This window comes from Boleophthalmus pectinirostris, unplaced genomic scaffold (genome assembly GCF_026225935.1).
Source record: "Boleophthalmus pectinirostris isolate CB_2022bp ecotype Guang Dong unplaced genomic scaffold, ASM2622593v1 HiC_scaffold_8, whole genome shotgun sequence".
Lineage (NCBI taxonomy): Eukaryota > Metazoa > Chordata > Actinopteri > Gobiiformes > Gobiidae > Boleophthalmus > Boleophthalmus pectinirostris.
Genome location: NW_026571515.1, coordinates 21,600,376 through 21,620,858, shown reverse-complemented (window position 1 = coordinate 21,620,858; position 20,483 = coordinate 21,600,376). Strand labels below are relative to the sequence as shown.

Below are 20,483 nucleotides of genomic sequence, written 5' to 3'. Positions count from 1 at the left end.
TTACAAAACGCTAAAATACTGAAGTATTGAAAGTAATGTTATGTGCTGCATGCACCTGTTGTTTGGGGGGCTTGCATGTGACCAGGAAGTTCTTGTAGTTAAGAGTAAATAACAGACAGTTCGGTTATCCCAGATGGCACTACAGACACATTTGTGGCTTCTTAAATGAAAAACTTCCGTAAACAGCTTTAGAGTTTGATACAGGTATATTTTAAAACATATGTAGGTTACTTGAATTGATAAATCTATGCATAAATCATTAATGAATAAGATTGAACAGTAAAGTCGAGCACGAAGCGGGTCTTAAGAAGCTGTGTAGTAACAAACAAGAAGTAGGCTACACATCACATTTTCCCTCCACAATTAATGCATTCAGCCAGTGGTCAGTAGGAACTACGTCTGCTAACAGGAGGAAATCAAACAAAAACGCTTTTTAATTATTAAAAATGCTATCGACAACAACACTAAAAGTGATGGTAAAAGTAACAATGTATTACTTTATTTGTAAAAGAACAAAGAGCCAATAAAAGCTAAATGCACGGTAGCGTTTCCCAGTGTTTCGAAATAAAGAGACAAGGTCTATATGCAGGCAAAAAGATGCTAGTTTCTATCTACAAAGATAGCCTTAGTTGATTAAAGACGAGTCCCTGCGTGTTGTAGATTTAGTATAGCATTATAAACACTTACTACTCCACGTTCTTCAAGAATGTGCCCCCGGAAAGCTGACGCAAAACATGAAAGATAATCTGGTCCTTTTTAATCCATCAGATCATCACGGAACGTGTTACAGTAGGCGTACATCTACTGAAAAATATATCAAACAAAAATAATAACCCAATTATTCCATTGTAGTGGGAGGAATTCAGGAACTCCTCTGAACAAAAGGGGCGTCCATTGCTCTGGCGTCCGTAGCATCATGTCGCTTCTGGAGCTTCGCACATTCGATAACATTTTTTATTAATTCCCAATGAAAATGAAATGTTGTTAGCAATCGGTTACATCAGTATCGAATCTTTTACAAATACGCTAACATATAAACGTAGTTTATAAATTCTTCATTTTCTATGTTTAATCAACGCCGGGTTAGTCTTGCGTATCTGCCAACACGTACGCCAGTGTTGTAGCCTGAACTGACGCATACTTCAATTGCGCCCGTTGCAGACGCTGCTCTTCTTCTTCTGTCTGTTCTGCCCTAGCCAGGCCCTTTAACGTATCATTATGCAGTGTTGCAGTAGCTTATGTCAAGAAACAAACATTTTGTTCGCAATTTTCAGTTTGTAATACACGCTCATGTCTTATGTCTTAGCTTCAAACAGTCAAGCCTTCATTGGCAGAGATCCCCTAGTGGACAATGGCAGATCTGCACTGAAGCCATTATCCTCTGGCCACATCCATAGCCAATACTATGAAATAGCAGACCCTCCTCTCCATGTTGGCAGCAGAATATGTTACTGCTCTTTCCTCAGCCATTTTTTATTTATTTTATTTTATTTTGGCTTTTTCTCATATTGCTTGTAAAGTATTAGTTTATTATTATTAGTCTATTGTTTTACTGACCATACTAAACATTTCAGATTTTGCAATGCTTACATTTGACAGCACACAGCTCAGTATTCTGTTACATTACTGATGTTTATTTTTGCTTATCTTGCCTACACATTCTCTATAGATTATAGCAAGTTGTGGTCAATCCATGCTTGTAACAATAATTTTATAATCTTCCTGAGTGGCACACATCTACAAAGTAAAAAAGAAACTCATTCATTTAAGAGGGTTCTTTATTTAAGTACCATACAATTTGTGGAAACTGTACAGTGGAATTTCCTCAAAATAGCAGCATAAGAAACACACAGAAAACTAAGATTTCAACATAAAACAATTTAAAAATACTTTCATAAACTAATTGATTGCACAAGAAATCTACAGTGTATGCTGTAGTGCAGCAGAGATGAGAGGAAGGTTATTTACCAGTTTTTATTCTTAATTAGATTTGTTTTGAAGAGTGACCATTTGCTTGTTACACTCAACATATGATTGATCATGTTCTACTTTGCAGGTGGCTTCTGTTACATACACCAGAGATAAGGCTTGTGGCAAGGCCACTATCAAAGCTTTGTGGAGAGAAGAAATTGCACTTTTAAGCCTCAAACTTTCAAACTTCCTCAAACTGTAATAATAGCTACATTCTGATAAAAGCTCTACCAGAGACATGTATAAAATAACTATGTACAGTATACTTGGCTCTGGACTCCGGCTTCCCTCTCAGCAGAAGTCTGCAACAGGACCAATCCAAAGAAGCTGAGTCCCACTGAACCATTCAACCTGAAGAAGTGGTTTTGGCTGCTGGCGTCATAAAATATCTTTGCAATTTAGTCATATTTCAAAGGTTTTTACAAGGCAACTGTACATCTCATCATTATGGCATGTCATCGGTCACACAGGGTGAAAGTAAATAAAAATAAAACACTTTTATTCAAATAAGCGCATGTGTTGAAAAAGTGCATTACTACAAGGGCATTTATGAAAACAAACTGAAAAAGTGAATGCACTAAAAATGAGACACTCAAGGTAGTGATAAATAACTTGTTTACAGACATGATTGGAAACACACACAAAAAAACTATGTCCAAGGCACAACATTACTAGAAATCATAAATACTGTCAACTTTGCCCAAAACAAATGTAGTGTGTGGACATAAAAAATTGTTTCATGATCATTTGGCAGAATTGAGACAGTGACCAAAGCGTGGAAACCATTAGGTATTCAGGCATACATTGTTAACACTTATGGTTTACAGTTTTACACACATACCACTCACACACAACTACATAGAGATGTTGTATCAAGAATATCTTAACACTTGTATCTTATACACATGACTCCCCTGAAGCGTAGAGCCAATGTCCTTGTTTAAACGGTTGATTGTGTAGTCCTAGTGGTTTTCGGACATGCACCATTCTCAGCTGTGTGCATGATCACAGGGTAGGCTTGCATCCCCGGGTTTGCCATGGCAACGAATGGCATTATTCTTGCAGCACCAAGCAGGCCTACAGCAGGACCCCCGGAGCCCACCAGAGGAGCAGGCACCCCGGGCCACTGCGGGGTCAGAGAAAAAGATGCCCCGTTGCTGTAAAATCCTAAGGGCAAGCGATATGCAGGAGGAAGAATGGCGGAGGAGTTTGGACCATGGTCATTGGGAAAAGCAGGTCCTAAAGCAGCAGACAGGGGGCAGGAAAGAGGCAGATGGAACTGGCTGCAACCAACATTGGCATGGCATTTTATCTGGAAAGGAAAAAAGTTTACAAATGGCACAAAATAATCTAGCTTCATATTGAATGTCAAAGACTGAAGCTAGGAGTGATCCAAAGTCATCATTTTAAGTGGGCCGTCCTAAATACCTCATGTGCAGCAGGTCTAATGGGTGGGCCTTGTAGTTCTTGTTGTCGTCGTTCCTGTTTCATTTGATTAAGTGTGGGGCGGGGTTTATGAGAAGCAGACAAAGTTTCTTTTGTCCAGTCATCCACCAATTTGTGAAGGTCTTCAGTGAAAGTGCCTTTCTTGTTGTTGCTGTTGTTGGTTTGGACCTGAGCGAGTCGTGGGAGGAGCTGAGGAGTTGGCGCAGGTGTGGTCAGAGAGGGCGGGGTCAGAGGGGGCGGAGTCTGATGAGACATCATTTGGGCTGCAGCAGTGTTGAGGGAAGACCCTGAGGGGCAGTTACAAAAATTAAAAACTGTTTTTTGACAATTTAATCTATTGGCTGTTCTTGGTTGCTGAATCTATTTGCCGAGTTATTATGAGAGAGATGCAGCCAATAGATTAAGAATTTAATTGTTATTAAATACAAATAAAACAAAATGCAAGCAATGTGGCAAAACTGCCATGCAACAAAAATGTGTAAAATAATGTAATTACCCAGAATAAACACAGTATAAATGACATAACATATGAGAAAAGAGTTAGACACAGAGTAAAGAAGAAATAAGATAGTTACTACTACTGCGCTCTTTGCCTAGACAAAGTCGTTTCAGAGTAGACCCTAAAAAGGTAAACAGCACAGGACAGAGAGTTAGGCAAAAACACACTGAACAGCAGAAGTCAGTGGACAAGTATCTTCACATTGATCTATAAAAACATTTAGGGAGAGAAAAGGTGAGAAAAGGGTGTCATGCCTGTGTGAGAGAGACAGAGTGTCTATGTGGTCTTCTGTATGTTCAGACAAGCTAAACTTGTAAGGAACAGTTACTAGTTTTGCATGTTGTGGTGTTCCCTTTGGAATTATCTTTTATTTTCTTTAACTCCAGGACCTGGGTGCCTGTAATTAATATCTTCTGTTTTTATCTCATACAAAATATTTATTGCCATTTAAATAAAAAAATGCCACAATCCTACAAAATTATGAAAAAAAAAAAAAACTCACAATAGGCACAGAAAACTAAAAAATGAAAGCTACAATCCAAAACATGCAGATAACTCAAGAGGAAGGGGATAGGTTACATTAATATTAATGATACAGCCCTTCAAATGGTGAGCAAGTGTCCTTCAGTTCCCTGCCTGGATCATGCAGTCTTCTCCATCCAAACATGAGGCACAGAGAGCTCTCCCCAAAACAAAAAAGACTAACACAAGAGGGGCTGTGGTTTCTACTATCATACAAATTGTTATTCGTTTCTAGAGTTAGGGCATATAATAACTAAGGAGTGTCAGGAATAAATAAAACTAGATGGCATAAACTGTCCAAATTGTCAGTCTCTTTTCCAAATACTTTACAGCTGTAGCTGATGCAAAATGCTCTTGACAGCGTCAGTCCAGTAGCATTTACTTGGTGAAAGGTTTGCAACTGGCCAAATGGAAATGACTGTGTTAAATTAAGAGATGGAAATGACAGTGAGGAAATAGAAAAAAACAAATACAAACAGATGGACAGAGACACAGGTCCACTGAGGAATCTAGTGCGTGGTTTGCTACTAGATTTATAGGTGACTCTCTCTGTCGTTTGGTGGTAAACGCTCCAGCCTGTGAAGATGAATATAAAAGGAAGAAGAGAAGAAACAAGAGAGACACTTGTGAAAGTGCACAGAAAATGGTATGAGAAACCCGCACTAGTAAAGCCAAAGCCAAAAATACCAGGAGAATATAAGCAGATGGCAATTATTTCACAATAAATCTGTAATAACAGTGTTTATGTTTATAGAATTGTTTATTACAGGTGTGACTCTTCATTTCTTAGCGAAGTCTGTTGTGTTCTAATAAAAAATGCATGATATTGTGAAAAGGTGCCAGGACAGTAATTAAAGAATGGTCCAATGTGAGTTCTGCTTCATCTCGAACACCATCTAACCATAGTAACGTTTGTAACTTTCATTTTATAACACAATTCAAATGCCAAGAGAGCAAGTACGAGATGGCATTATGTGAGAAAATATATGGAGCAGTTGTGTTTTTTCCCTTTTAAAACAGGTGCTTCCCCTCCAAAATTCTTTGCCCCAAGATAATAACAGAATTTTGATAATGTGAATAACATAATAAAGTACAACTTATAACTGACAGTGTTATCTAAAAGTGATAGATTAACTTTGACTGGCAATGCAGTATTAAAATGTGAAATGTGATGTGATTATATAAGACTATATGGTACCACCAAGTACATCTTAACTAGCCTCAATAAAACTTGTATCTTGTGTACCTTGTGCTGCTTGTGTCAACATCCTGTCACTGTGTCCAGTATAGATGTTGTCTGAGGAGAGAGAGCCCTTCAGGGAACATGGCTGTTGAGTCTGGACTTGGACTGGACCAGGTCTAGGCTGAGCACTGGATCCAGAGCTCACACTGGAAACTGTAGAACCCTCAGACAACAGGGAGCTCTTAGCTGGAGAGTCGGATGAACTGATCGCATTTTCACCTTTAGGATAAGATGTTGTAGAATTAAATAGCCAGAAATCATAGTTTACAGCCTGAGTATCTGTCTCTACAAACCTTTTCTGTCGCTAGTAGAAGCATTAACATTGTTTCTGAGCTGTTGCACCATTGGGTTCATCAATTTCCCAGCCTTCAGTTTGTGTTTGCTGGTCCTGCGTCTCCGGCCACTTGGAGGAGCAGCATGAAGAAGGCCAACACTAGGGGGCAGTGTTTTCCCCAGCTCTTTGTACAAACGCTCAATCTCGCTCCTCTGGAAGGCTTGCAGCTCTGATATCTCCTTCATGTGTCTAAGCAGAAGTTAAAGAAGTTTTGGGATTACATTTTACAACCATTCTTAACTGAATTAACATGTATTATTTATTGTGCATAAAGGTGCATTGTGTAACTTTTCTGGTGGAGGGTCCATCACCAGATTTTATAGATATGTTTGGCAGTATGACATTAAACATAACCTTACATTTATTTAATTTAATCAATGGTTTTATAGCTCAAAAATACTTAGAAATACAGGCATTCTGACTGTGAGCCGGGTTGCCTGTGATTTCATCTGGTTTGGTCTCCATGACATTAGAAATATTTAATACCATACTGACAAACATTCCAAACAAAGCAATAACATTTCCATGGAGAAAAGCATTTGGTGGACCCTCTACCAGAAAAGTACACAATGCACCTTTAAAAAAACAAACTAAAAAACCCCAACAGAATTTACTTTTCTCTCAGTTTCTGCAGTTCCCTCTTCATATCTGCATCTTCAAACTCTGAGTCATTGTCACTGCTGATGTAAGATGACTGGGTGTGTCCTGGAGATGGCGAGGGGGTGTGGCCGTTCATTGCTGCACAGTGACGATTTGGCGAATCTGTGCTGTGCTCGCTTTTGCTCCGTCCACTGCGCCTCAAAAACGCGACTGCCCTTTTCATCAGGTCACTTCCACTATGTTCAGACAGGGCATGTGTGGGGGGAATAGAGTGGGACACGGCAGGGGCCGTGCTACCGCTGTCTTCATCTGCTGAATCTGAATATAGGTGTGAGGAGTGATGACGCAGGTGATGTGTGGTAGAATCAATAGTTTTGGCTCTTGGGATGTGCTGTGGCGTGCTATTGGGGCTGGAAACAGGAGTGGCTTGGTACATGTTTGGTGGAGCAGAGTATCTGTTGTTGTAAGGTTTAGATGTTTCACAATTGTTGTCACTGGGGGTCTTATTGGACTTGGCTAAGCTCTTGGTGTGACTGTAAGAACCAGTTGTACCACCAGAGGGAGCCACAGAGCTACAGATACTTTGACTTGTCTTGCATCTCTCCATATTGCAAATTGCATCTGGAGGAGTGGGAATGACCTAGGAAGACGCAAAACAAAAAAAAAACAAAAAAACTGTTGTGGAATAACTAATAAACAATTCCATCACCGTAATGTCACTGTAATGTTTACTTTATTTACCTGGAAACGGCTTTTTGAGGAGGGAGCGTCTTTTCTGTTCAGGTGCTTGTTGGCATCTAAAACAAATATCTTTTTAAAATAAAAGCTATTGTTTAATATAGAGATAAAAATATGAGACACTTACCTTTCACTGCAGAGTCTAGTACACTCACACCATCTGCATGCTCTGGTATCTGAGGCTGAAAAATTAAAAAGAGGACAATCATCATTAAATGGTATAATAATGGCATAATAATAATAATAATAATAATAATAATATAATATAATATATATGTGTGATGAGACAATTTACTGAACAATGTTGTCCCAAACACTTCATATTATCAATATTTTTTGTTGTTCTGTAGTTATTTTAAATGATAAATTACAGTTACAAAACACAAGGGGATATTTTTAACCATATTTATGTTAGTCTCTGCCCTAATATTAATTGATATCAGCTCTCAGTAGATACTTAAAGCCAAAGCAGCAGCATCGGTGTCGGAACAGAAAAAGATAGATCTGTGTACCACTAATAATTAAATATATACAGTATAATCAATACAGTAACAAACAATGTAACAGCATATCAACAAAACTAGTTCTTTTTCAAGTTTAAGAGAGAGATCTTGAATTTAGTTGTAGTAGTAGTTATGCAGTAGAAATGATACTAGTATTAACAGCTGGTCCATATTTACCATTGGCTCCCCCTTCTTCTTAGCATGTCCCCCCTCTGTGCTCTGTCCATCTGAACCTGGTGTGGAACTGATGTCTTCTGCACTGGAGGCCTGCTGATCTGAGGTGTTGTTACAGGACTGAGATGGTGCGTGCTCCTGATAGAGAAGAGTCCTTAGCTTCTCATCTAAAGTCTTTATTGTTCGATCCACAAACTCCACTCTCCTTGGCCCCTCGCTGTCTGACTCCCCCTGGTGGCCACTCACAGGCTGCTGTTGACCCGAGGAGGTTTGGGGTGCTTGATGCGCAGGACTTTCAGGTTGAGATGAAAGCGATGCAGGTTGCATTGATGAAGAGAAAGGTTGTTGCAATACTACAGACTGTTGGGAAGTAATTTCTCCTGTAGGACTAATTTTATTTTGATTCTTCTGAGATGGTAACGTATTGGTAAGAGCCATTTTATCGCTGCCATTCACCTCCAAGGAGACAGGCGGCACTATGGCACAGCACGGCATGTCTGTTACCATGGAGATACAAGGATCCTCAACAGAAAAAGAATGGTTGAGGTTAGAGGGAGGAAGGGGATGTTTAGTCACACTAGACTGCGGCTGCTGTATCTGGGTCTTGTCCTGTGGTTGCACTGAAGTTGTTTTGTCTGTAGGGGGCAGCGTGGAGGAGGTTGAACTGGATAAAGATGCAGCAGGAGTAGACACTGCAGCACTCGTGGAAGTGGGCTTGACAGATGAGTTTTCAGATTCTGCAGAAGAAAAGAAATAAATAAATGAACAAAGCAAAGTGTGCATTTTTGCAGTATGGAAAAAGCCTGGCCCTCCCGACTGCTACAGTGTTATATCATTGACTGATTTCACCATAAGGCGTCGTCAGCACAAGTGTAATTTCTGCTCTTCATTTCTGCAGAATCATTCTTATGTAACAATCCACAAAACAATCCACAAAACAATGGACCAGCACACACATGAATGCAGGCATAATCACAGCAATGAAGTTTATACAGTATATGCTTCAGTTTTTAAGGCTGTAGATCAAATCATTAAACATAAATTTTGTTTAAAAGGTTTTCTTAATATTTATGGAACTAGTACAAACTAAACCACATTTCAATACAAGAACAGGGTGCCCAGACCCAGCAGATTTATCCAAATTCACTGATTTGTCACAATTTTATACAAGAACTGTCCCAGGTGTCCCTATTTTTGACCAATCTGACACTGACCCACAGTAAAGAGGTGATACATTGTCACTTCTTTAGCTAAAATACAGAAAATTCCGCTTGAAAATGACCATAAGATATTTAAAAAATGTAGCAACAAAATCCACAAGTGAGGGGAGAATGGACAATGTAACACTCTTTTTTCACAATTGTATTTATACCAATAATCCCAACCTGGGTGTGTTTAGCATTGTTTGAAATCTGGTCAGGCTATAGAGCAAGGTTCCATAAAGAGATAGAAAAGAAAATAAGAAAGGAAAAACACATTAAAAAGGCCTGCATGTAAAAATATCTGATTGCAGTGGTCTCTTTATAATTAAGGCTGTAAATTACATAATAAAGCAAAAAGTGCAGTGGCACAGAATGATAGATGTTGCAGCCTACCGTGATCTGTAGAGGTCACAGATGTTTTCTCTGTGTTGGGGTTGGGCATTTCAGCCACTGGGCAGATGATGAACCAGCGCTTGCCTGTGTGCAGGACTTTCAAGGGCAAAAAGACAAATTCAAATGGTTAATCTTTTAATATAACACAGTTGGGAATTATGGTGTATTAAACAATTAAAACGTTTACCATTTTGCTGATATACGAGTTGAGGGCTGCTTGGAAATACAACATGGGAACCCTAAAAAATAAATAAGTAAATAAACAAAGCCTCATGGTGTAAAAGATTTTTTATAAAAGTGAAAAAAATGCATAGAACACTCCAATGTCCAAAACTTTTTTATTTTTAAATAACATTTCGGCAAAAAAAGCCTTCATCAGGCAATTTTTCTTCCTTTGGACCACAGTATGAAAATGTAAATGTTTTTTATAGAAATGGAATTACTTCATAATACTGAAAATAGCAAAAGTAGAGTATGTAAATATACTGTTCTTGGGTAATAGTACAAATCATAAAAGTAAGTTGCTAAAACCAAAGATATCGATAGATCACAATACTGTTTTATGGAAATGTTAAAAAAGGCTGGTTTGTTTTATTCTCCTCCTTGCCAAGCCTTGGTTTTGTCCATATATTGTTTCAAAAGCTATATTAAAATATCACAATACAAAGAGTATTGCTGTACTTCACATCAATCTATTCCAATATTGCGCAGCCCTTGCTTAAAAGAGGAGGTATCTAACACAGACCATCACTTATCTGACCGGTATGAGTGTGCAATCACAATGATGCATATACTGCACAGGGGCCAGTGGATTGATTACTTGGTGACAGTTCATTTCTCACCTCTGTCTCTACGGTGCCATCTGTATTGTTCTGTTTCGGGCTCCCTCCCAGATCAGGATCCTTCTCGCCCTCCGTGTCCTCGCTCAACATGTCCTCAGCCTTCTCCACAATGTCCTTCAGCTGCTCGATAAACATCTCCTTCTCCAGCGGCAGAATAAAATCGTTTTCCACCTTAAAAATAAAATTAAAGGTGCATTGTGTAATTTTTTTACAGGTTTGTCAAATGCTTTTCTTCATGAGATGTTATTGCTTTGTCTGGAATGTTTAACAGTATGGTATTAAATCTTTCTATCTTCACAAAGACCAGGTCAGACGAAGTTACAGGTGAAATCTGTGGAAAGGTGACCCTGTTCACAGTCCGAATGTGTTTAAAACACAGCTAAAAAATGTGTAACTGATTATGCCACTGTATGCTTAGCACATACCATGTAAATTGCAATTTCTTCTGGTGCGTCTCCATCCAGGTCAAATTTAAACGTGACCATCTTGTGATTATGAGTCTCCAGTTGACACTCCACCATCTTGTCCCCTGTATTACACACCTGTAAGGGGAGCATGCAGAATCAATTGGAAAAAAAAAAAAAACGCTGATGAATGAATTTCTACATATTCAGAGTACCTACATTGAGCATGCTCAGTTTGGGCTTGCTGATTCTCTCCTGTCTGGAGCGGGTCCGTGAAGTCTTGCGGTGGTGTTTTCTGACCTTTGCATCACTTCTGCTCCCATGGGTGCCCTCATACCCATCGCTCATCTCTTTCCCCGACGTGGCATCAGAGTTCACACTGGAGGCAGAACAAATACTAATAAAGAAAGCTGCAAATTTAAAAGCTTTGAGCAAACATCACAATTAAAATTAAAATTACTATTCATTTTAACTTTTTTTTTTTTTTTTTCATTCAATATTATTATTATTACTGCAACTTGTAACTAACAGAAAGCATGCAAAGCTAAACAAAACAAAACATGGCACCTGTCATAGCTCTGGCCAGCAGTGTGTTTCTCGGTGGCTTGATCCTAGAAATATAAATTGACAAAAATCTGCTTGATTTTAAGACATTAAGAATTAATTTATACTATTACAACACTACTCATAAGACATAAAAATATTTTTCTGCATACCATTGCTTTTCTACTTTAACTTTTACCTCCATAGTTGTTCCTGATCCATGAGTAGCCACTTGTGCTTTGTGCTGGGTGAGACTGGCACTCTCCGCTGTTGATTTTTGGGTCTCAGACTGCACTGGGACCTGGGTCTGAACCTGGGTCTGAACCTGGGTCTGGATCTGGGGCTGGATCTGGGGCTGGATCTGGGGCTGGATCTGGGTCTGGATCTGGGGATCTGGGGCTGGATCTGGGCTGGATCTGGGGGCTGGATCTGGGGCTGGATCTGGGGGATCTGGGGCTGGATCTGGGCTGGATCTGGGCTGGATCTGGGTCTGGATCTGGGGCTGGATCTGGGGCTGGATCTGGGGCTGGACCTGGGCTGGACCTGGGGCTGGATCTGGGGCTGGACCTGGGCTGGACCTGGGGCTGGATCTGGGGCTGGATCTGGGCTGGACCTGGGGCTGGATCTGGGGCTGGATCTGGGGCTGGATCTGGGGCTGGATCTGGGGCTGGATCTGGGGCTGGATCTGGGGCTGTGAGTGCAGTTGGGACACACAGCTGTTGTCTGCAGAGGTGCTATGGAGTGATCCGCTGTGCACAGGTGAAGAGGTGGACTGGACTAACTGCGAGGGAACCGCTCCAGGAAGAATGACATGGGTCTGCTGGGGAACCTGCTAAATGAGAAAACAATACTTTATTTAATATCGTATGTAATATTAATAATAGTATTGTTATAAATACAAAAAGGCACATATCAATTAACATATTTCACTGACAACTTTTGTTCAGTTGTGTTATGTTTTCCTATGAATAAATTAGTGCATTTTTATAATAAATTATAATAAACAATAATGTGTTTCACTGTCACCATCATGCCATTCTACTGATATGCTTAAAATGTGTACAATATTCTTAGCATATATATGTATAGTAATGCATCCAGCATCAGCTAAATTTATTTCTGAACTACTGTAAAAGCTAAAATATAAAAGCTTTAATCACAATTTACCAAACTTTTAAAGCACACAGAAATCAAAACACACAACTAGGGCTGGGTGATATGGCCAAACAATTAAATCTGGTCTTTTTATGCATACACTAGATAATTACGATTTTAAATGATTTTTGAAGTCAGAGCAGGGACTGATTGTCTTTCAAACAGGGGAAGCATTGTAGGTTTTAATTCTTATTATATGCCATTTATTTAAGACATTGTAAACAGTTCGAATTTTACGATTTAACAATTTTTTCAAAATCTTGATTATTAAAAACCCGAATGAATCAAATTAATTCAGTTAATTGCCCAGCCCTACATGCAGCTTGGGGCAACATGACCAGTCCTCAGCCACATCACATTTACCTGTATCAGAGAGCTTCCATTTGGGGGAGGTTGTGTATTCTGAACCAAGGCACTGTGAGCATGTATGGGGTGTAAAGCGTTTAATGCCGATGTAAATACAGGTTGTGGAAGGTGCAGTGGAGAAGTGGGCGTGATCTTCCCCAGCACAGGTGTGGGAGAAGGTAACAGAGACAGGGGTATGTTCGGTGACAACATGTTCTCTACCATCAGAGGAGAGAGGGGGGAGACAGAGGGGGTGGCTGATGGGTGAACTGGCCCGGGACAGAGGAACATGGGGCTAGGAGATGGAGAGATTGTAGGAGGATGAGGAGCACAGCTGGAAGAGGTGGGGAGGGAGGAGTCACAGTCGGCCAGCACCTGCACTGTGGGGTATGAAGAGGGGAACTTAAAAGACAAAGAGGGAGGAAAGGAAAGAGGAAATCAAGAAAACGGTGCAGAGGATTAATAATAAAAACCAGAAAAAAACTGCATTATTAGTATTTGTAGTAGTATTTGAATCTCCACATGGTTGAAATACTACTGGTAGAAATATGGTAGATCCCATACAACCCTGTTATTGTTGAAAGGACCTATATTACACAAATTTTACTCTTATGAGCTTGTTACCTACTCAAAAATAGACCTGGAGTTGTGTTTTGTTTCATTCACACATGTTTGAGTAAGCCTTTATGATTAGTCTGTCTACATCTCCAAGTTCAGCAGAGGCAATCACAGGGCTGAAATTATCCAGTTGATTCTAGTAAAGGTTTCAATGAAGAACTCAACCTAAATATCCAGGATTTGTGTGAATGAAACAAAACAACTCCAGGTATGTTTTGAGGAGGAAACATTATAACATAGATCAGAAAATGTTGTCATATGGGCCCTTTAATACTATGTAACATTTTTTGCTCAAGCTTTCTTTGAGCAAAAAACAAGCTATTTATTTTAGGTTTATATGCAATATAAACATGCATTGCTAATGTATTCTTTCTTTATGACAACATAAACAGCATGATGAAAATGTGATACCTGGCAAGCTTGTGTAGACTGGAGGGAAGTTGAGATCTGCAGGGGCTGGAGATGGTGAGCTGAAGTCTGGAAAAAAATACAAGAAAAATAATAATAGTAAGGTTCAATACCAGACAATAATAGCTTGCACAATACAGTAAACCATTTGGAGAGGAAACGAGGAGAGGATGTAAGCTAGAAAAGCTAGCTAATTTTGAAAAGCCACATTTCCTACTATTGATTCAGATAACAATAGCCTACTCATTTCAAAATGATAGAGCTTCCACACTGACATCACCTTCAAACCTGATATTTGAACAACTTGCCTTAAATCTAAAATTACAATGTGTTGAGATCAATCATATCCAGTCCAATATGGAACAGCAAGCTAAAATGTTAGACAAAAAGGTCACCACAGTCTGCCAAAATCTATAACCGTTTTCATAAATTTTGAGACAAAAAGGGTGCAGTTGAGGTAACAAGATTATTTTTCAAATTAGCTGATTAAAAGTAAGTGTGGGGGAAGTCAATTATGCAATACTTTCTAGAATATGGAAACTAAAGGTGGAAAATATTGCATTCATTTTAGGTGCACTATGTAACTTTTTGGTTGGGGGTCTGTCACCTGCTTGTTTCTATGGATATGTCATTGTTCTGCCTGGAATGCTCCACAATATGACTTTAAACAGGTCTACCTTACATTTATTCAATAACATGTGGTTTTACTGTTCAAACACACCTGAAGAAAAAGGCATTCTGACTGTGAGCAGGGTTGCCATTCTGCCATTCTGACCTGTAACTTGATCTGGTTTGGTCGCCGTGAAGATGAAGAAAGGTTTAATGCCATATTGGGAAATATTCCCGATAAAGAAATAATATCTCTCTTTCTATGAAGAAAGTATAATATGTAATAATTGCTATGGAAGTTCATAACTGATTTAAAACATTTTTAACATGATTTAAAATTAAAATATTTTAAATGATCCAAATTCCTTTTTTCCCCTCAATAATAATGTCAAGAGAAGAATATATTGACATTATCCTCACCTGAGCTGCATGTGCGAGCAAGCTCTGACCCTCCTCCACAAATGTTTGAGTAAACTGGACTGGAGCTGCATGTTGTTGTGGCCCATTTATGGTATGTGCATAGTCCTGGTTTGTAAGAACTGCCTGGGTTTGTGAAAGCACAGTATTTTGTTGCAAAATTGCATGGTGCTTCGGCTGATTTGTCAAATGTTGATTGTAAATTTCTGGTGCAGCTTGTGATGGCATTTGATTTGAAGCCACACAACTGGGGTAGGTTTGTTGGAGTGAAAAGAAGCTTGAATTAGCTGGATGCTGTGGTTGCTGACTTTGTGTTTGGTAGCCCTGTGCAATATATTGTGTTGTGGCTGACGCTTGACTTTGCTGTACATTTTGAGGTGCGTAGCCTGCAGCGTTGGTAAGAGAACTGAGAGGAGCAGTGGGGTGGTTGAGCCCCGACTGGAGGTACTGTAGAGAGGTGCTTGACATGCCCTGAATAGACTGATTCTGGTGGTCCACAGAGCTAGCCTGAAACAAAAGAAACAGAGTAAATACACTGTGTTCATAATCTGCAAAGAGAAAACATAATTGATACTTTGCAGTTGATGGGGGGTGTGAAGATAACTGTAGGCACTGCTCTGTCTGAAGATTTACTCAAGTTGGACTTTATTCTAAGCTTTGTTTCAGTATATCTGACCATAAATAGCTGACTTGGTTAACAACACAAATCATCTCATCTGTTGTAGTTCCAACAAAGTCTCTCACTTTTTTTGTTTTAAAATCAAACACCTAAACAGGACCATGAATGCTCATATTGAGAATAGGCTCCTGAAAATGTGTTCTTTAAATCCATTTAGTATTTTCTCTTGAGTTTTCAACCTATACTGAAACATTTTTGCTAATGTGTGCATTGTGTCACCATGGTAACATTCTACCAATAGAGATGCATGCAGAACACCCCCAGCATGAAGTCACTGCAAAGTATCAATGCATAAATGCCAAGGCCTCTTTAAAATTGAATCAAGAGAGAGAACTTGCTGCAATCACTGCTGACAAATAAGGTTATACTGTGTCTATTATTGAGCTGGAAAAACAAGCGTACGGTAAAAGACATGGGACAAAAAGCAGTAAAGAACACAAGAGATAGGATTAGATCTCTGCATTGTAAAATAAGAGACAACAACCAAGTTTTAAGACCAACAATAGGGAAAGCGGTAAAACTGGATTCATATTCAGGGAGTAAAGGTGTTAGGATTTGTATCAGTTGAAAAGTTAATGAGCAGGAAAAACACAATCAGTTACACCTTGTAGCACTGTCCACCATCATTCTCTGAGACAGCAGGGCCCAGAGAGCAAAGGTCAAAGGTAATAAATCATAGTGTCTCCATGCAGATTGGACTTCAAGGTTAGGGTGTAGACATGTGGTTAGGGAAGCAGTCGAGACTTTGTTAGGATGCTAAAAATTCATCTCGAGACCTACCACTCCCTTGGCCCTGGTCTCTGGATCTTCTAAACAGTTTGCAGGCAAGGGATCTTGAGATGATTCCAGGTCTCCAATCAAAGACAATACTTGTGTTTTCAAAGTGCCATCTCCATCACTACGAGGTGTCCGGCGAGCTACAGCAGGGTGCATGGTTTGGGTGTGTGAAGTGGGACAAACAGCTGATTTTCCACTGATTATGTTAAAAAGGTTCTTCTGTAGCAGTGAGAAATCTGAAGACTCATTTGAAATTTTCTGGCTTGAACCATGGCGTCCTAATCCATGAGTTAACCCAGTGGTCGGATACTGAAGGTCATTATAGTTTGACAGGGGAGGGCGATTGTTCATGTAAAGCAAAGACAAGCAGGCCTGGCATGTGTGTCCTCTGTGCATGGACAGTAAATGATTGTGATGAGATGTTAGACTCATAAGACTGCTTAGGTCAGAGTGCCTGCGTCCACCTAGAGCTGGAACAGCTAGATTCTGATTGGTCGATTCAGATGAGGGTCTCACACACGTGTCACTAAGGCGGCGCTCTGGGGATAAAGGATGCAGAGTCGTAGGAGAGGGAAATATATCTTCTACTTCCAGTTCTGTAGGACTCAACTCTGATTGGCTCTCGAGGACGGGGGTGGGACTAACTGACCTCTGAGCGTGAATGTGGCCGTTAAGTTGACTGATATGATTGGCTCTGTAAGTGTCTATAACAGGTATAACAGGAGCACTCCCCCTCCTGGCGGCAGCGCCCAAACGCGTCCGGATCTCAGGGCTCAGAGTAGGTCTCCACACTTCACCTTTGTCACAGGAGCGAGGTCGGACTGGGGACTGACCATGCTGACACCAAAATGCAAAACACAAGTTATGTAAATACACTTATGAAATAAGGCAAGAATAAAATAGGCATTTGTGTGGCACTAAACAGATAAGAATGTTTGTTCAGATTAGATAGCTGACAAAGCTGCAAATCTAGCAGCTTTGTGCAAATGTCACAATTATGTCGCAAGTTAGCATTCACTTATTTTCCAAACAACATATAGCATAATGTTTTTGTGCAATTCAAATTACTAGAACTAGGGAAAACAAGACAAAACATGGCAAAAAATATATATCAAATCTTTTCAGAAGAAGTACCAACACAGAAAATATTGAAAATCTCAAAGACATAATACACATAACACAGCACAAGATAATCATGGACACATACTAATTAAATAAGGTATTTGAGGCAATACTGTACCTAAATCAGAATTCAATTGTAATTCACACACTGGTACTCCTGACATATTTAGGTATTGATTATAAGAGAGAAACACTGTTCCAGTGATCTTATGTTTGTAAATGTCAAAAATTTAAACATTTGTAAATTCTGAGTTATTCCGTTTTGATACAGACCTGCTGTGTTGTCATAGTGGGTTCAAGAAGTGACTGGTAAAGGATGCTCTGCTGACTGCTGTGTGAGTCTGAGTACACAGTGGAGCCTGTACCACTGTCCAATGTGCTGTCAGCTGCCAAAACACACATGAATAAAACATAATTTAATATGTATTTTTCCTTTTGTTATCTTCATTTTACAGTGGTCAAATTTCTCCAGATGTCAAGCCAGATTATTGATATTTGCAGATATTTCTGTGAGTGAACATGTCACTTTGTCTCTACTGGTGCTGTTTAAACATACGCGATCAGTCAAAAACTTGGACTCACCCTCTCATTCAGTGATTTGTTTCTTTTTTCTTACTACTTTCCACATTTTAGCAAGATATATGGAATTATATCTTAATTCAAGTGTGAGAAAAAGTGAAATAACTCTGTATCATATAATAATTTATTACATTTTCTAATCAAATCCTCAAATTACTCTCGTTTGCTTTGTCAAAAAATATTTTGTAAACTTTATTTTTCTTTGTGACCTAATTCCATACATCATACTTCATATATTTAATGTCTTATGCATGATTATCAAATGTAGAAAGTAGTAAACATAGAAAAAACACTGAATGACAGGGTGAGATCAAACTTTTGACTGATAGTGTATTGTGTCACTTAGCTCTTTAAACCAAGCAGTAGAGACAATCAGTGGCCCTATATCTTATCCAACCAAAGCCTCTTAACACATGTCCCTTCTGTTTTGATCAGTAATAAATAAAAAGGCAGAATTCCTCACATGTGACCGATGTGGTACTGGTTGGGAGGTTGCAGAGGCGATTGTGATGGTCAGGCTCTGGTTCCTCTGGTTCAGCTCTGGTGGAGGAGGTCTGTGTGGTTGTGGCCAGTGCCTTGTCCTGTCTAAGAAAAGCAGACACTGTCCTCTCTCTCCTCCACTTGATCAGAGCCACCCGGTCCCGGATGGACTTTCCCACGGTCTTTACATCACTCTCATGGAAGAAGCCTGACTCCACCTGATGATGCACAAGAAAGGCCATTGCACTATGTTGTGATTTGAGAAAGAAAGGTTGTTGAAAGCAAGACAGATGGAGAAAGGAGAATGTGAGCTAGCAGAGGGGAAAGAAATCTATTTTAAGGGGATGAGTGTTGAAGTATTGCTTTTGTCAGCAGCTGGCATGGCTGCGTATTTATCAGGAAAATGTTAAAGCTGCAAATAGGAACAAATGAGCACTTACCAGGAATACTATAGCAAGCAAGAGCTCAAATTAGATTATCACTTGTGCAATAGTATTTTCTGTATAATTTTGTGCATGTTTATTTATTTTCTTTATTTAAACAGGCACAATGTACACCAATAATAAACACTGGCACTGTATATGTGTAGTCTCTAGACAACATGCAAAATGGGAAGATCTCTAAATAGAAGTTCATTTAGCGCTTCACATACTTCTGCTATAAACACTGTTGGGAAGTGACTAAATACATGTACTGATAATACATATTCAGAATACTGATATTGAGTATCTGTATTCTGGTTGAATTCCTTTTTCATTTGGTGATATTCAAAATACAGTTACTTTTTTAATTAAAAGGAATATGTTGTGGTACTGGACCCCACAATTTAGCCTTCAAACTGCATATAACTGGTGAGAAAAATATGCAACACCAATCTCGTGGTGAGTGCATGTGTGATTTTTCCGTCTGTATTTAGTGACAGGAAATGCAGACCCAAAAGTGAAACAAACATAAAACCATTTTAATCAATGTTAAAGTATTCAAAGTATTCTGAATACTGTACTCTGATTGGAACATGTATCAGAATACATTACAAAATACATTTCAATGCAGGTAGCCACTCTGGCACCAACTAGTGCCTCCGTTCAATTTTATTTCTCTCCAGCGACTAGGTCAGGAATCGGAATACACTATGCAATTTGCAAGAACCCCAGAAGTGTGAGTTCGGGCACCAGCTAATCAGCGAAGAGCCATACATTCTGTGTTGGCAACGATTCCCGAGATTGAGAATTTAAAGCTGGAACAAAGAGAATATTTGTTGAATTTTATCAAGGGGAAAGACGTTATTGCCCTTCTTTCTACGAGATTTGGGAAAAGCTTAATATACCAGTTAGCTCCGTTAGTGGCGCATTACATACGTCACAAACAAATAGCAGCAATTGGTTAAATGACAAAAAGTACCCGCCTACCATTGAGCAAACAAAAACTAACGCTGCGAGGTCAGACGGGTTCTGCGAAGTGAAACAGGCTGATCAATCAGGCTAGGTATTCAGTATTCTGTGACTAAATACATTTTCCAAGTATTCTTCCCATCACTGCCTGAATATTGTGAAAGGCATTGATCTTATTTATTTTCTATGGGCCAAAATTGTAAATCTGTTTACAGGGAGATTTAATCATCCACTCACCATCTCTTGTGCCACAACTTCAGGAACCTCTTTCTCCAGGTCAAATGAAAATTCAATGGCTCCAGTTTCTTTGTATTTCCCTTTCAGTTTTTTGTGGTCCTCTACCCACAGCTTCAGAGCGATGGACGCCTTTTTCCCATCATCCTCTTCTGCAAGCTCCACCCTCACACCTGTGTCCTCAGCAAAAAAGGCATGGTTCAGAAGTTCTTTGATTGTGTACCTGCCAAATGGAACATACAAAAAATAGCTTTA

At 39.4% G+C, this 20,483-nt stretch overlaps 2 protein-coding genes across 3 annotated transcripts in view; both read right to left on the bottom strand.

Moving 5' to 3' along the window:
* brpf1 (bromodomain and PHD finger containing, 1) overlaps window positions 1–1,246 on the bottom strand; it is a 20,441-nt gene extending 19,195 nt beyond the window's left edge. The window contains exon 1 of one of the 2 annotated variants that reach the window (XM_020922379.2): window positions 688–1,246. The gene's annotated coding sequence lies outside the window, so the exon portion shown is untranslated. The remainder of the gene's footprint in view (window positions 1–687) is intronic. The other variant, XM_020922378.2, reaches the window with a different exon arrangement.
* Window positions 1,247–1,760: 514 nt separating this feature from the next.
* Window positions 1,761–20,483, bottom strand: part of LOC110158069 (serine/threonine-protein kinase WNK2) — a 42,648-nt gene continuing 23,925 nt past the window's right edge. The window contains exons 7-29 of the mRNA XM_055165902.1: window positions 20,232–20,451; window positions 18,587–18,821; window positions 17,818–17,930; window positions 16,426–17,259; window positions 14,970–15,473; window positions 13,944–14,009; window positions 11,614–12,246; window positions 11,439–11,482; window positions 11,091–11,250; window positions 10,893–11,009; window positions 10,468–10,638; window positions 9,813–9,864; window positions 9,626–9,721; window positions 8,034–8,767; window positions 7,481–7,535; window positions 7,357–7,412; window positions 6,630–7,255; window positions 5,975–6,204; window positions 5,685–5,900; window positions 4,916–5,014; window positions 3,993–4,037; window positions 3,400–3,704; window positions 1,761–3,283 (exon numbers count right to left, since the gene is read on the bottom strand). Of these exons, the coding sequence (XP_055021877.1) occupies window positions 2,912–3,283; window positions 3,400–3,704; window positions 3,993–4,037; window positions 4,916–5,014; window positions 5,685–5,900; window positions 5,975–6,204; window positions 6,630–7,255; window positions 7,357–7,412; window positions 7,481–7,535; window positions 8,034–8,767; window positions 9,626–9,721; window positions 9,813–9,864; window positions 10,468–10,638; window positions 10,893–11,009; window positions 11,091–11,250; window positions 11,439–11,482; window positions 11,614–12,246; window positions 13,944–14,009; window positions 14,970–15,473; window positions 16,426–17,259; window positions 17,818–17,930; window positions 18,587–18,821; window positions 20,232–20,451 (5,983 nt within the window). The 3' untranslated portion in view covers window positions 1,761–2,911. The remainder of the gene's footprint in view (window positions 3,284–3,399; window positions 3,705–3,992; window positions 4,038–4,915; window positions 5,015–5,684; window positions 5,901–5,974; window positions 6,205–6,629; window positions 7,256–7,356; window positions 7,413–7,480; window positions 7,536–8,033; window positions 8,768–9,625; window positions 9,722–9,812; window positions 9,865–10,467; window positions 10,639–10,892; window positions 11,010–11,090; window positions 11,251–11,438; window positions 11,483–11,613; window positions 12,247–13,943; window positions 14,010–14,969; window positions 15,474–16,425; window positions 17,260–17,817; window positions 17,931–18,586; window positions 18,822–20,231; window positions 20,452–20,483) is intronic.